Raw genomic sequence first — 14,919 nt, 5'->3', positions numbered from 1 at the left:
CGCCGAGGCCCGCGAGCAGGGAGCCCACAGGAAGCTGTCCCGGAGTATCCGGGTAGCAGCAGGAGGGGGCACCAGGATTCACGGAAACACGTGGTCCATGGCGGCGAGGTGGAGCCGCCTCGGTGCACACCACTGGTGCTGCGAGGACGGCGGGTGGCTTGCGCGTGGCAAGCGTGCTGGCTTGGCAAGAAGCACGAGCGCAGCGAGGACTGCGGCATCACAAAGATGTCAGCAGGGAGTCACCGCGACGACGAGGTCGGGCGGCAACTGGGGAGGCCGCCGGGAACTGCTGCAGCAGCAGCAGTGCGGCGGGTAGGTCGCCAGGATCCACAGCAACACGTGGTCCATGGCGATAGGGGAGGCAGGGTTCTCGCGTCACCAGGGTGCAGCGAGAGTTGGCCAGGGTGTGTCCCAGGTCCGAGAATAGAACACTATGGCTGCAGGAAGCTGCGGGCGGTTCTGCAGGCTGCTGTCCATGAAGTAAAGGGGGGGGGGGGGGGGAGGGGCGCCGCAGCAAACGACGGCGGCCCCGAGGAAATCCTTTTTCGAGGAGTAGGGCGCCGCGGCCGCCGAAGCGGCCCACCCATCTAGGCGTCTAGGAGAGGTAGCGGGTGGCCGCTGACGCGGCCTACTGCTCGGAAGACCTCCTAGTAGAAGGAACTCGCCGGCCGCTACGGACGGTAGCGGGCGCAGGCGAAGGTGCTCGGCGGCAGCGAAGCTGGCGCTACGGAGCGAGGCGCAACGATATCGCAGGAGGCGAGCAGGGACACATCCGCACACTTCGGAGGTGAAATCGACCATTTGCGGGAAAACTTCTGCGCATGCGCTTGCGGGACGTTGCCAGCGCCCCCTGCCTTTAATCAAACAGATTGAGGAAGATGTGCCATTGTTTGCTTGCTGAATGAGGGCACTCCAAAATTTGAAGGAATTTGGCCACAGCTCAGTTAAGTACCAGCAACAGCAGCTGTTGTTACCCTGGCCTGAATGTTCTTTGTGTGTACTAAAGTTATTTCTTTCTTCCAAGTTGGACAAGACAACAAATAAGTGGGGTAATTGCCCACACAGCTTAGACAAAAGTGTCGTTTGATTTCACAGTTCTCAGAGATATAATGGCAACTACACTTGACTAGTATGTCAGCGTAGAATTTACAAAACGGTGCTTTGACGGCTGCAGTGATCTCACATTAGCAATATGTTTTACAATATTGGTTGCAATGACACCACACAAAAAGAATAACAGTCACGTGCAGAGTGAATAAAGTTTATGAACCTCTATGTTGTGTAAATTATTCTGGAGGCCTTCACTAGATCATCACGCATAGCCTACATGCATCTCCACATACCGTAGGTGCTTCTGTTTTGATAACTCATGAAATGGGCTATTTTCCCCTCTGTACTTTGCTGGATGTACAGGGCTACACACAACCAGCACACAACAAATTAACACAATAGCTCCTGCAGATAAAATACAATGAACACAAGTTGTCAGAATCCTTACTTCAGCTTCTTTATTTTGACGCGGAGACCTTCAGAAGGTCTGCACACATAATAACCTCTTTTCAGTTTGCTGTGCGACACATACGAGCCGGATGTATACAGCTGGCCCAACCTTTTCACCCGCTTTGTAAGCAACTCTGGAATAAAGGCTCTCTTCATGAAATAAAGGAGAGCTGGCAGCATCTCTTCAGTCCAAAACTCTTCATCGAAGGGAATTCTTTCCACGTGAAGGTGTGCAGGATCTTCTGGCCTGCTCCCCTCAGTCCAGATAACAAAATCGCACCAACGATGGCCTGTAATTGCCATTTGGCCTTGTACTTGATAATAGTACGCATGGTCTGTCTTAAGTGACGCGCCTTGTTCGCTGAGCCTACAGCAGAAGTTTCTGTCTTGGCAGGCTTCTTCAGTTGTGAGCCCTTTCTTTGAAAATGGGCACTTTACTTCCAGCAGGCCCTCTTCCTCGTCGATCACAATAATTCTGTCGGGCGAAGCTGCCAAGAAAGTGTACACATGGTGGATGTGCAGGCCAGTTTCACGAAGATTTACTGCGCAGTCTCTAGCACGTAAAAGCCTCGCATAGGCTTCAACAGCATCTGCTTCATGGTTTCGGCCATACACAATGGCTTCAGATGTAGCTCTGCTACAGGGATACAACAGTGCCTTCAGGAGGCTTTCTGGCTTGGTGCAGCGGCATATCCTCTTAAACATTGAGGCCGTGAGCCGGCCCACACGGGCTGCAAACCACTTCTTATTTGCAGCTTGACCAATCGTTTGCTGGCATAACTCATGCCGCTCATCTTGGGAGAGTGGCTTGAGCGACTGCATGTATGCCTGTATTACAGTTTCAGCATTGTCACCCCATAGGTCTTCGCTGTCTGGTATAGGCCCTTCTTTGTTGCATGATGGCTTGGCCTTGGCTGTTGTACTTGTTGGGCTCAGGTATCGCAGAACTTGTAGGTCCGGGCAACAGGCTGAAAGCTTTTCCTTCAGACTTGTGATGTCCTCGGGAAGTGGTGCGCTGGGACAAGGCTCATAAACGCGCTTCGTCTTCTCACGTGTAGGTTTGTTGATAGTATATTTTTTAAATGTTATTTCCCCCAACGGCTTTCTTGCAGCAGGCTTTTTTGCTGGAAACAAAAATAAAACATGTTACTTTGGTTTTACAGTCGGCTTGTTAGCCACTAGTCTGATTGTTTACATAAGAAACTGAATTTTGCCCGTGTACTGTACTCTGCACTGTAACACTTCGAATAAACTGACTGGCTAAGCAGCCATGCAAATGGTACTGTGTCGAGACTCTATTCAGGAATACTTTTTGTGCATCATGCAAACGTGGCAGTCTGCGCACATAAAACACTAGTATTTTGGTGTTCAGCAAGACAGTTGCAAGGAGAAATAGTGCGTGGAAGAAGTGCTATACCTTTGGCAGGGACTATCCACTTGCAGAGCACATCTGTGCTTGATGGTGCTTCAGCAGCTTTGTCAGCAGCTCTGTCGGCAGCTTTCTCGGCAGCACTGAACAACAACCCAGCAACGTGTTGGCAGGTTTCACTCAGCCTGCAGAAAGAAGTAACCGAAGTCATTCATTTTTTCACACACAAAAAAAAATCGCGATAAGTTGATGTAATCATTGCACATTTTCTCCAAAAAAGCCGCTCGCAAAAGCGACATTTTTTTGAGCACATGGCGGAATTTTTTTTTTTTTTGTAAGTACGAGCTGTAGGCTTCAGACCAGAAATAGCTGCTGAAGCCGCAGCTATCAGAAACCGAGAAAAGAGGTGCTCCCATTAACTTGGACGCTCGTGCTCACATCCTGCCTTCCGCGAAGCAGGCGTCGCGCTAGATTTTGCGCTTGCTGCCAAAAGGACGCAGGCTAGCCATTTAGAAAAACAATTTGACTTTTGATTTCTGCACATATGTCGGTGAAAGGCGGAGAGTAAACATATGAAGAGCCACCGCAGTTGCAATACTATTTCACGTATCAGATAGTGGCACGGACACGATTAGCAGCTACAAGTCGCGCACTCGCGGCATTTTCTGACGGACCGCACGAAACAGCCTCTTAAAATGCGTCGATAGTAGGTGAAACCACAGCCGCCCGTGGTATCGCTACTGTGATGAAGCAGTGGAGAAGGCCGTTAACTTATCACCATCGTGTACGCTTCATCTGAAGACGCACTTGTTCGTGCAACATCCTAACCTTCCATGAAATCGTAAACATACACGTTAATGCATATTACGGAACAAAGTGGAGCACATTTGTCTACAGCACTCGCGTAGTGCTTTGCGGAGGAAATACAGTAAAAAAAAAATTCAGCAGCTACTGAGATTCAGAGGTAGCACTCGAGCAGATACAAAAGTATGTATCTTCCCCAGCAAAGCAGCTACTTGCTCAAATCTAGTATATTTCGCAAACGCGGTAGATATGACACAAGCAGGAGCACATCTTTTTTTTAACACTTTCGCTTTCTCATTCGGCATTTTACAATACAGAGATTACTTAAACATAGCCAAAATATCTCACCCAGCAACACAATCGCAGTGCGCTCCAACGATGCGGCCTGTGGATATGACGAACCACGCTGATGTCACGTATGCGCCGGTCTTCATGGACGGTGCGCACGCCGCCCTCACCATACCTAGGTCCTGATCGGCTGTTCTAAGATTTAGCTTTAGGCTCTTAACATAGCCTTCTTCTTTGAAAGCCCAGCCGCGATGTGCCTGGCGCACTGTTGAGGTGGCAGCATGCAGGTATCGCCACACATCATCGTCTGTTATCCTGCAGCGGCAAAAGTCTTCACTCCACCCCGTTTCTAAAAACGGAAATGGAATATCATCTTCTTCTATCATCACTGGGCGTAAATTTTCAGGAGAAAATAACAAAAACAGCCAGAACAGATGCCTGCGCGTGTGCCTGGTAGAACCGCTGCACGCTGCCTAGTATGGCCTAGCAAGACTTGTTTTCCAACCAAAAGCATCGGCCGAGGTTCGCCGTTTGTGCGGCAGGTGGCGCTCGCTTTCCCGCAAATGGTCGATTGAGACCCTCATTCTTCCTTACCTTCTTTCACTCGGCGCACAGCGCGGACCACCCCCTCCCCTTCTTTTTTTTTTGTTTTTACTCGGTGCATAGGCGCGCGTCACTGCCTCCCGTCCTGTTCGGGGAGCATCGCCCACGCAGCACTTCTGTTTACACTTTTTGTTCTCGGCGGCCGGTCAGCGTGGCACACCTTTGCACTCGTGCTCTCATCCTCGAAGAGCGCCGGTCAGCCGGCCTGGTTGCATAATAGTTTATTCCAAACTGCGTAAACTATATGCCGCTATCGTCAACCTATGTTACTTTCCCTGCTTCAGGATTTGCGTTTTTAATTACAATGGGAGCATTTTTCATTTTACGGGGATCATTTTTTGCAGTTGCATTTGATGATCATTGCACAAGAGCCATCCTAATGGTCTTTGTGATGTATGTGTTGAAAGTAGTTTATTGACTTAAAGGGCACAAAAAAAAAATTATTTTCATATGCTAAGGATGCATGTCATTAGAGATTGTCTCTAAGAATCGAAGCTAGCTATTTTTTAAAGCTGAGCGTGGACCCTTAGTTTAGAGATATATTAGTGCCATTCAGCCATGTGCCCAGTTGAGGGCAGGAAGATCATTTTTGCTCAGTTATTTTTTTATATGAGACCTACCTTTATATTGCTTGACGAGTCTGGTGATGAGGGGAAAAATACTGGTGGTTTCTGGAGTTTTTTAACCTCAGTAAATATCTGCATTTGCTGTTTGCTAATCCCAGTTTGTTTTCAGATATGTACAAAGGCATCAATTGCCTTAGCTTTTGTACAATGATTTTTAATATTCAGTTACGCACTGAGTAAAATGAGTTCTATACGGCTACCATTCACACAAACTTGCAGTTCTTACATGACATCAACATGCTGATCAAGAAGGACAGCAAAGAGGCAGTTGAAATTGGCCTTAACAAGACACTTGGCTTGGTTTTGAGAGAAACCATTCGTGCAAAAGAAAAGGACATTGCCCGGGTGCTCGAAGTATGTTCTGAGGGAATCAGTGAAAGGTGAAAGAAGCATAAGTGTTAAGCTGTTTCCTTCTGTTTGCTGCGTGTGCTATCTAGTTGGCAGTTTTTTGCTAATAGCCTATATTTTTTGCCATTTTGCATTGCCTTATAGATATTCTAAGAACATGAATAAGCGTCAGAAAGAATAATAAAACCATGACTATCCTGTGCATTTCGTATGTAACAGTTTTTGCATTAGCTAAATTTAAATTACCTATAGTTCTCCACTGTAATAGTGCAGCCTTTTCGAATCTGTTCAACTAGTAGTAGAGAATTAGGCGATACCTAATTCAAATCTTCACAAGCTTTGCTAATTTCTGGTGTAAGATGTTTGGCATTCAGTTTGTGTGCCTCTACATGTTTTCAATTTTGTTTATTTGCCTCCCTAAATTAGACACTAAATTATAGCCTCAAAACTCGGCTGTCTCTTTCTACCTGCAAGGAGGTACACCATTGTTGTGTTGTTAATTTCTATTGCAGATGTACAGACAGTACGCATTCTGCAACTCTTGGCAAATATTGGGAACCAGATGGGTGCTCTGGATGTTATGTTTGTACTATTTGTAAGTTCTCTGTCATTTGAGTATTCAGGAAGCCTACTTGGAACCGACCATTATGTGCATATTTTTTTTGTTTCTAAAATGGCTTTTAGTCTAACTTGTAATATGTATTAGTGATTGATAATTCAAATAGAAATAATACACAGGTTTTCATCACAACTGCTCTTGCCTGTGAAAGGATTATTTGCACTGTCAGTACAATCAAAAGCACTTGTAAGAGACCCCTGCCATCACATGTTCACTGATGTTCTGGATGTCTACGCATACAATGTGTTATGCGTGGAAAATGTTTTACCATGCCATGCTTCAGTGTCGACATTTTTTGGAGCTTCTGCTGTTTGGTAATGCTCTGCTGTTGCAAATGTAATTGTCACTTAACTCAAAGCTCCAGTGTAAACTTTCAACAAATAATGTGTGATGAAGTTTCATAACTGCCACATAGAGCAGAGAGAATTTTTTCCTTGTAACTTAAACTTAAATGTAAACACTTCAGGAATCATTGCGATGACCTAGGGCTCGGCTAGTTCATACTTAGCACAAGAAGGAGTGCAAAGGTTCAGAAACGCATTATGTGTTATATATTACATGCACTTAGTTTTTTTGTAGTGCCCCATCGCTAAGTACGCTCTTTCCACATTTTTTGTTTGGTTCTGCAGTATCTACTTAGCCAGTGCAGAGTATGCTGTAGGTCTTGTGTGAAGCCTTGAATTGAGCCAGCTGTTAATATTCTAGTAGTAAACACCAAGTTCCAGTGCTGTCAACAAATCATTTCAAATTTTGAAGGTAGCCTATAACTTCAATTTCATTTTTCAGTTGCGAGCTGCTCACCAGTGGGTAATGTGCGGATCAAAACTGCCCCGATCGTGGTTATGAAAAGCGCTCTCCCATTAATGCTAGAAAAAAGAAACTGCCTTAATTTGAATTCAAGTGCAAATTGAGTTGCAAGAAAACAATGCTTACTGGGACACTGTATTTCATTTGCCCCATTTCTCTGCCTATTTCTAAAATGATACTGGGACCAGTGCAACCCCAGCATCCATTCAGCACTTTTTTCAGTGTATTGTGGGATACCAGCAATGCATCTGCATAGTTGTAAAGTAAATGTCAGTATTTTCTCCCACCATACAAGTGCAACTATTGTCTTCGCACCACAGCATCGCTGAATCTCGCAAACCACCAGCATACCCAACAAAAATGTGTGAAAAAGAATTGGTTACGCACTAGAATGTGCTGGTTTTTGTAATAGGGTAGTTCAATTTACAAAAATACAAGGCAGTATTTTTGCCTTTTGGCCTACATTACCAGTTTAGAATAATTTAATTTGTTACCATTTACGAAACAATTGTTTCCAGTTGAAATCATGCGAATGCTGTTAGAGTGATAAAAGTATGCAGTAGGAAAAAATACTAGTTGGATTTCTAACAAGCTATCAGTTATTTACATTTTTTACTATCATGTTAAAGATTCCAGTTCAACTGAAATGAAAAGTTCGTGGGACAGCATGAAAGTTCTCTAACCCAGGTGCTTTTGATGAGTGTACCCATTTTTATTTGAGAAAATAGCTTGCATAATCTAAAAATACCATGCAACAGCATGCTGCATGAATCAAAATAGGTTGATCTTACGTGCTCTCATTTATGACTTCATCAAGGACTGCCGGCTTTGTGCCTCCAGAACCAACAATAACAGTATACTCTGCATTGTTTATTGTGAGATAACCACCAGTGGTTTCCAATGGGGTCCTTTTCCAGCACACTGCTGTACACTAAAGGGGCATTGCTGTAGCCTAATCATACGGTAAAAAAATATGTTGAATTTGCTTTTTGACATGCACAGTGCTTATTTATACAGCTGCTCTCTTATGCACTTCTTTCACAATTTTATCAAGGAACAGAAAGAAAATTGTGGCACGCCGTGCTTCGGATATATTGGGACCAGCATCAGAGAAGCTGAAGAGCATTTCCCCTTCACTGAGCAGCAGAAGCTTCTTCGAGTCAACTCTACTAAGGGTATTGTTGCAATAATGGGTGGAGTTTGGCTGTTCAATCTTGACAAGTAGAGCGCCTCTTTTTGGGCGTCTGCGTGTCCAAGCCAAGATGCGCTGCACGGAGCTTGATTTCATCGCACAAGGCCGAATTTTGCGCAAGTGCACGCTTGACACTGACAAAGTATAGGATTAATATTGTGTACTATGATTATTGTTCCATAATAGTAAAAATTTTGTTGTTTTTTAAAAAATGTCACCATGGTGTTGTGCACATTGTTCGGTTCTGTTCTTTATAAAAATTGTATACTTTGTTGTCTGCCTTTGCTGGAACTGTATTGTTAAATAAATGAGAAATGAGGTTCCATAGCACGCATCAAAGAAGGCACAGAACAAAAGCACCCCCCCTGCCCCCCCCCCCCCCCTCCTTGCCTCTCCCACTAGCCCGAACCCTGACCCTTCTATGCCGAAAAAAGACTTCCAGTTTCCCTCTGTGTGTGAAGTTGTGACATTTTTTCATAACATGCTCTGTGAATTGTAGAAAACAATCATACTTGTATGGGCCATTAGAGATGTCTAAATAACGGCATATCTCTACATGCTCATTTGGCGTTGCAGGTGGTTACCAGGTATACCATTAAGCTTGATTGCAAATGTTCACATAATAAAAGCATTAAGGAATGTGTAGTGGCAAAAGTGATTCCTAATTAGGGAATGCAGTATATGCAGGTTATCCATAATGATATTTTTTCAAAGGGTGCAATGCCACTGCTCCCACCCTGAAGTAGGTTGTAAAGGTGATGAAAACACCCCAGTGCATTGCAGCCATAGAAGGGCGTTATGACAACCGAATCACCATCTTTGAGGGTGTACTGGCACTCTGAAGCCACTTTTTTTAGAGGGAGTGAGGGTGTTAGTTATAGACACGCGAACACACCTCATAAAGTGTTTTTGTTTTTACAGTGTAGGGCTCTCAACTAATCCGGGGAAGCAGGATAAACTCTCAACCCCGACTTCCACTTTTCAAACAAGGTGAAAAAACTACCTACTTAAAAAACTACATATGGTCAAAATTTTCGGGGCCTTCCATTATGTCTGTCATAGCCTGAGTTGCTTCTATCGAACTAAATTTGAACTGAATAATATCACGGAACAAAATGCTAAATTACAGAAAAGTGTATTGTGCTATGTATTTGGACGAAATTTCATACTAAGGTGTTCACTGCAAAATACTTTTTATCTCGTAGCCTGTTTCATTAAAATTTAGGGTTTCGCTCAGCAAGTATTACTTATGAATTTTTTGTTTTAGTCAAGAAAATATTTTTGGGGATGTTATTCTGTCTAAAGTGGTGTCTCCTTTTTAATTTAAACAAATTTTTGACTGACAGCTGATTGAACTGTGTCGAGTTGTAGTGCAAATAAAAAGTTACTCATATTGTAGGATTGAGCACTGCACTGCTGTAGAAATGGTGATTTATAATTTTAATATTAAATTTTGTTAAATAAACTGAAGTGCCATGTTTTGGTGAAACCTTGCCATTATTAATATATCCCATCACGTGACCACCAAGGCTGCTCAAGTGGATGTTTGCAAGAATTTCGTGCATCTATTCCGAGGGTAAGAGATATTTCTGAGCTTTCGAAAAAATTTGTCACGTTCTTCATGCCTTTATTTACGCTCGCACTCACTTTTTGCCCGCTCAAAGAAATGAACGGCTCCGTGAAAGCTCTCGAACGTTTTGATTCCTGCAGGAGTCATTGGCTCACAATGGTGGACCCAGTCACCTTTTATGGACGGTCGCAACCAAGGCACCTTTCGAAGTTCCGAGGGCGTAACATCGTAGACATCTTCGCTGCCGACACTACAGATGACGAGGATGATGATTCCCACCCTTCGGAATTCGAACTTGGTGAGCTGTCACCGCATGACGTTTCTGATTCGTCGGAATCCGACTTTGAAAGCGAAAGCTCAGAAAGTGAAGACGAGAGCAGCAAAAATAAAACCGATGCTCCGTCAACCAATCGTCACGGTAAAGCAAGCCAGTCAGCAAAGGGAAAAAAGGCTGCCACAAAAAAGCAAGTGAAGAGGACGTTTGTGTGGCAAAAAACGTCCATGCCGGATATTGACGTTCAGTGGAAAGGTTCTGTTCCCGATGCACCACTTGATGTAATGACTCCGTTTCAATACTTCAGACAGTTCTTTGATCGTCAAATGTTTGACAACTTGGCAGAGCAGACAAATTTGTACTCTGTCCAGAAAAGTGGCAAATCTATCAATACCGACGGCGATGAGATGGAGCAATATGTAGGTATGCTTTTTCTAATGGGGCTGATCCCATTTCCCCAATACCATCTGTATTGGTCAGAAAAGCTCCAGTTCTCTCCTGTTTCTGAGACCATGTCCAGAAACAGATTCAAACTTTTGAGACGATATTTTCACGTCGCCGACAACACGCAGATGTTGCCAAGAGACGATCCCAATTTTGACATTCTTTTCAAGTTGCGCCCATTTTTGGATGCTCTCCAGGAAAAATGCTTGGCAGTTCCCCCTGAGGAAGCACAGAGCGTGGATGAGCAAATTGCTCCATTCAAGGGAAGGTCAAGCTTGCGCCAGTACATGAAGAGCAAACCTCACAAATGGGGCTTCAAAATTTTTGTTCGGGCTGGAATTTCGGGGATCGTGCACCAGTTTGCAGTGTACGCTGGTGCGTACACGCTCAGCAAAAGCCAAGACTACAATTTAGGCTTCTCAGGGAATGTTGTCATGACACTATGCGAAGGCCTCCCAAATCACCAGAACTTCAAGGTAACCTTCGACAACTGGTTCTGCTCAATTGAGCTAATCGAGGCACTCAAGAAAAAAGGAGTATACTCGTGCGGTACAATTCGCAGCAATCACATGAGAGGCTGTGCACTGAAGAGCGAGAAGGACCTTCGTAAGGAAGGAAGAGGTGCTTTTGATCACCGAGTGGAAAGCACAGAGGACATAGTAGCTCTGCGATGGCTTGACAATAAATCTGTTCAGCTCGCATCATCATATGTGGGAGTTGAGCCAACAGATGAGGTGAAACGGTGGAGTGCTTCAGACAAAAAACACGTGTTGGTCGGTCGGCCAGCAATCGTGAAAACGTACAATGAAACAATGGGAGGTGTCGACCTGGCAGACCAACTGATCAAGTACTACAGGATCCCAACAAGGTTCAACAAGTGGTATAAAAAAATGTTCTTGCACTTCCTCAACCTCATAGCAGTGAACTCGTGGCTTCTCTACAGGAGGCACGCAAATCAGCTTCAGATTTCAAAGCAGCTGACGTTTGATTTCGTCTTGGATGTCTCTGATGCGCCGCGGAAGTCAGAAAAGGTTTCAAAAAGAAAAAGGGTCAGGCCTGCAACAAGTCCAAGCGCACCCATGAAAAAATGTGGTCGACCAGCTAACCCACGCCCATCAGCTGACACAAGGTACGACCAGGTGGCTCACTGGCCACAGTTTGAAGACGTAAAGCAACGCTGCAAGCTCTGTGTTTCTTCATACACAAATTGGAAGTGTAGAAAATGTAACATAAGGCTCTGCCTCAGCAACACCAAAAACTGCTTTGTGGAATTCCACAACAGCTAGAGGCGGTACAGGATGACCCTAATTGACCAATGACTCCTGGGGGAATCATAATGGTAATTGCCCGATATCAGCCAAGAGGTCAAGTTAGGATTTCTTTCTTTATTTTTCCTTGAGTTTGTAATAAAAAAACAGTCTGAAAAAATTTCTTGTTGTGATTTGAAAATTTGGCCCTGAAAGGGTTTTAACTAGGCCGTGAAAGTGAAACGCCCGCCAGCAGACTTTTCGCAGTTATCCTACAGCTGCCGGTAAAGCTGCGGAAGCGTGATCTAGACCGCCACATTGAAATGCTCTTCTATCGAGGTTCCACTCCCTCATTTGCCACATGTCAGAGCACATTACGCTATGCTAGGCACTTTTTTGTGAGCTTCAGGAACTCGCGGCACCAGTAGTCTGCCAGGCGTGACAGTAAGAAGATCCCGGCTGCGGCAGCTGTGTTTCCGCAAGGAACCAGTCTCATGCATGGCAGGTGGCTTCCTTGGCTTAGGCTGTTTAGGATGAGCAAAGGATGATCGAGTCTTTTTTTTTTAAATCATTTCGATTGCTGAAGTCAGCGCAGCCAATTCTATGCAGCCAAGCCATTCTCTGCTCCACATCTCAACATGCGGATGGCATATTGAATGGCCCCTTGCCATCGCTTTCACATGTGGCACGACATAGCGAACGAGGAGCTGCGCTAGAAAGAGCACGAAAGAGTTGCGGAACGTAGTGAAATGTGAAGCTAGAGTGTGCCATGCATGCATTGAGGGCACCGTGGGAGAGGAGGTAGAAGCCTTACAAGCACACGAAAAGGCAGCAAAAACACGACGGCATTCGGCCAATGGGAGAGTTGAATGCCGAGGGAAGGTGCAGGAAAGGAGGCAGGCAGCAATCTTCACAAGATGGCAGTACTTTTAGTTTATTGAGGGGCTTTATGTAGAACGAGGTGCAGAAGTGCAAGCGTTGTGTTTTGACTACACTCGCTGGTCTACTGCACTCATATTTCCACGGCATTTGCCTGCTGAGTTGGTGAAATAGTGTTTCTTGAGAGCTGTAATAATTATGCCACCCATGACTGCTATGGGGAATCAACCTGTGATGGCACTACGGGTCTTTGCTTTTATGAAATTATCTTTGCTATAAAAGCAGTTTTCGATAAAAATAACATTTGCTATCATGGTATGCCAGCCTATATGTCTAATATAACTCACCATTTCCCTTCAGTGTCCCTTTACAAGTCAGTTGTCGTTCCCTTTAGATGCCCTCTTAATGAGGGGGAAAATAAAATGGCACCAGTGGATACTGTGTATATTTCAGAAGCAAAGAGCTTTCAGTAAAAGGAAAAAGCAAATCTTGGGAAGGCAAGTTGCATGAAACTAAATTACGATAGAGAAATTTAGAAACTGTAAGATATATTTGCTTAACATGAAACAATCTTATACGCTCATTCAACTTTCAGTCCCAAGCCAGGCGTCAGCTAGTGTGAATAGCAACACTGCTGTGCGGACTGCAAGCACTGCCTCTGCCACAGCCACCAGATGCCAAATTTTTATGCTTTTCAGACCTTTTCATAAATAGAAAAATTCAGAAACTGTCAGAGATATTTGCTGAGAATTATGTGCTCAGTCAACTTTCAGTCCCAAAGCTAATGTGAACAGCAACACTGCTATGCCGACTACAAGCACTCTCCGCCGCAGCCACCAGGTGCCAAATTTTTATGCTTTTCAGATGTTCTCATGTTGTTCACACAGGTGCAGAATTTTTTTTAAACTACAGCCTTGCTTCAGTCTAAAAGATTTAAATGCTTAAACGTGCATTATAAGCGGCGTGGCCTGTACTGTCGGCAGGAAAAGTAAATGGACCACAGCTCAGGACAGGGGAGCATCTGCAGAGCTGTACCGTGGAGCTGTCATGGAGCGCCGCTTGATTGCGGCCAGAGTGCCACAAGCAATGGATGGATAGATGACAACTTTTATTGTCCACCTTAAATAAAAGCCAATTACTCCCCACCCCCGGCACGCAGGCCTAGGGGATGGGGGTTGGAGCCTCCGCAACTAAATGCTAGCAAAGATTTTGTCTCTTTGCAGCCTCGGGCCCCAGGCGGACGGCTTGTTGCTGCTGAGCTGGATCTTCGCTCATCAGCAGGGCTTCCCAGCTCTCTCTGCTACTAATATTTTCCGCGACTCCAGGGGAGTCGATGCACTCCCATGTAATGTGGTCGAGCATACCCCTCTCCCCACATGCTTTACAAAGATCATTTTCGTGTTTCTCTGGTAATATGTGAAAGGCCAATACTGGGTTAACGAAATTTCTAGCTTGCAGTCGCCGCTATGCGGTCGCTTCTCTATTCTTAGTGTCTTATCCGGTTGTAATCTGAGTAATGAAAAACTTCACCTTCACCTAGGTGCACGCCATGCATGATAAATTTCTAATGTAGCATTCGGCTGCTTTGGGGCAGAATTGCCCAGATGACATGGGGCAGAAATACTCTTATGAAGTTAGCAATCAGTGGTTGCCAGACCAGCAAGCTGTTTTCAAACGAAGCGAAAAAATTTATTCTAAGGAAGTCTACGGAACGAAATGTTCTCAACTTTGAGGAATTATAATTTGACGCATGATTAAATACAACAAACCATTCATGTTCAAAAATTAAAAGTTGCGCCCCCTTTAATAGTGACTGTCTGAACCGCAAAAGTCTTAACACAGAATTAATGGGATTGCTTCTAAAATAATATGGGCAAAGGAAAGAAGTTTTAAACATGCATGAATTTAGGTGTTCGAGGAATCCCAAATGGCATTGCAGGGAACCCGCAGAACCCAGTTTAGAACTTTGAGCGTAGAGAAAAAGTGCACAGGGCAAGTGTTGTGCTGTATAATTCATTTGTCCAGACTGTCATTTTCTATAATTTTTATCGCAAGGAATTGGTTCCAACCAGCCCAACAAACAAAAGTTATGGGAGTCACTTAAGCTCCACCTTTAAGACGCCGTGAAATAATATTTATGATAGTATTCTAATGTAAAAATCCATAGAGGTGATCTTTGTGAGCATTCAAGTCAAATTTAAAAGGTCTGCATGGACTGTGTACAGTTAAGTTTGCGGGCTACGCCCAGAAACTAAGTGTTCATCGCGGGTACACTGTTGCGGGAAAGATTCCGAAGGGGCGACCAAGGTCAGGGGGAGCTTGACGCTGGCTGATTTATGACGGTCGCGC

The 14,919-nt window shown here is 44.7% G+C and overlaps 1 protein-coding gene across 1 annotated transcript; it reads right to left on the bottom strand.

The window, feature by feature from the left end:
* Positions 1-856: 856 nt before the first annotated feature.
* Positions 857-4,492, bottom strand: LOC146188845 (uncharacterized). The gene is made up of 3 exons (XM_084603925.1): positions 4,022-4,492; positions 2,918-3,054; positions 857-2,624 (listed from the first exon to the last, which is right to left on the bottom strand). Exons 1-3 carry the CDS (start codon positions 4,345-4,347, stop codon positions 1,495-1,497), a joined length of 1,593 nt encoding a protein of 530 aa, XP_084460051.1. The 5' UTR covers positions 4,348-4,492; the 3' UTR covers positions 857-1,494.
* Positions 4,493-14,919: the final 10,427 nt, after the last annotated feature.

This window comes from Amblyomma maculatum, chromosome 5, assembly GCF_055883805.1.
Source record: "Amblyomma maculatum isolate TAMU_Amacu chromosome 5, ASM5588380v1, whole genome shotgun sequence".
In the NCBI taxonomy this organism is placed as follows: Eukaryota; Metazoa; Arthropoda; class Arachnida; order Ixodida; family Ixodidae; genus Amblyomma; species Amblyomma maculatum.
This window is presented reverse-complemented; position numbering and strand designations above follow the sequence as displayed.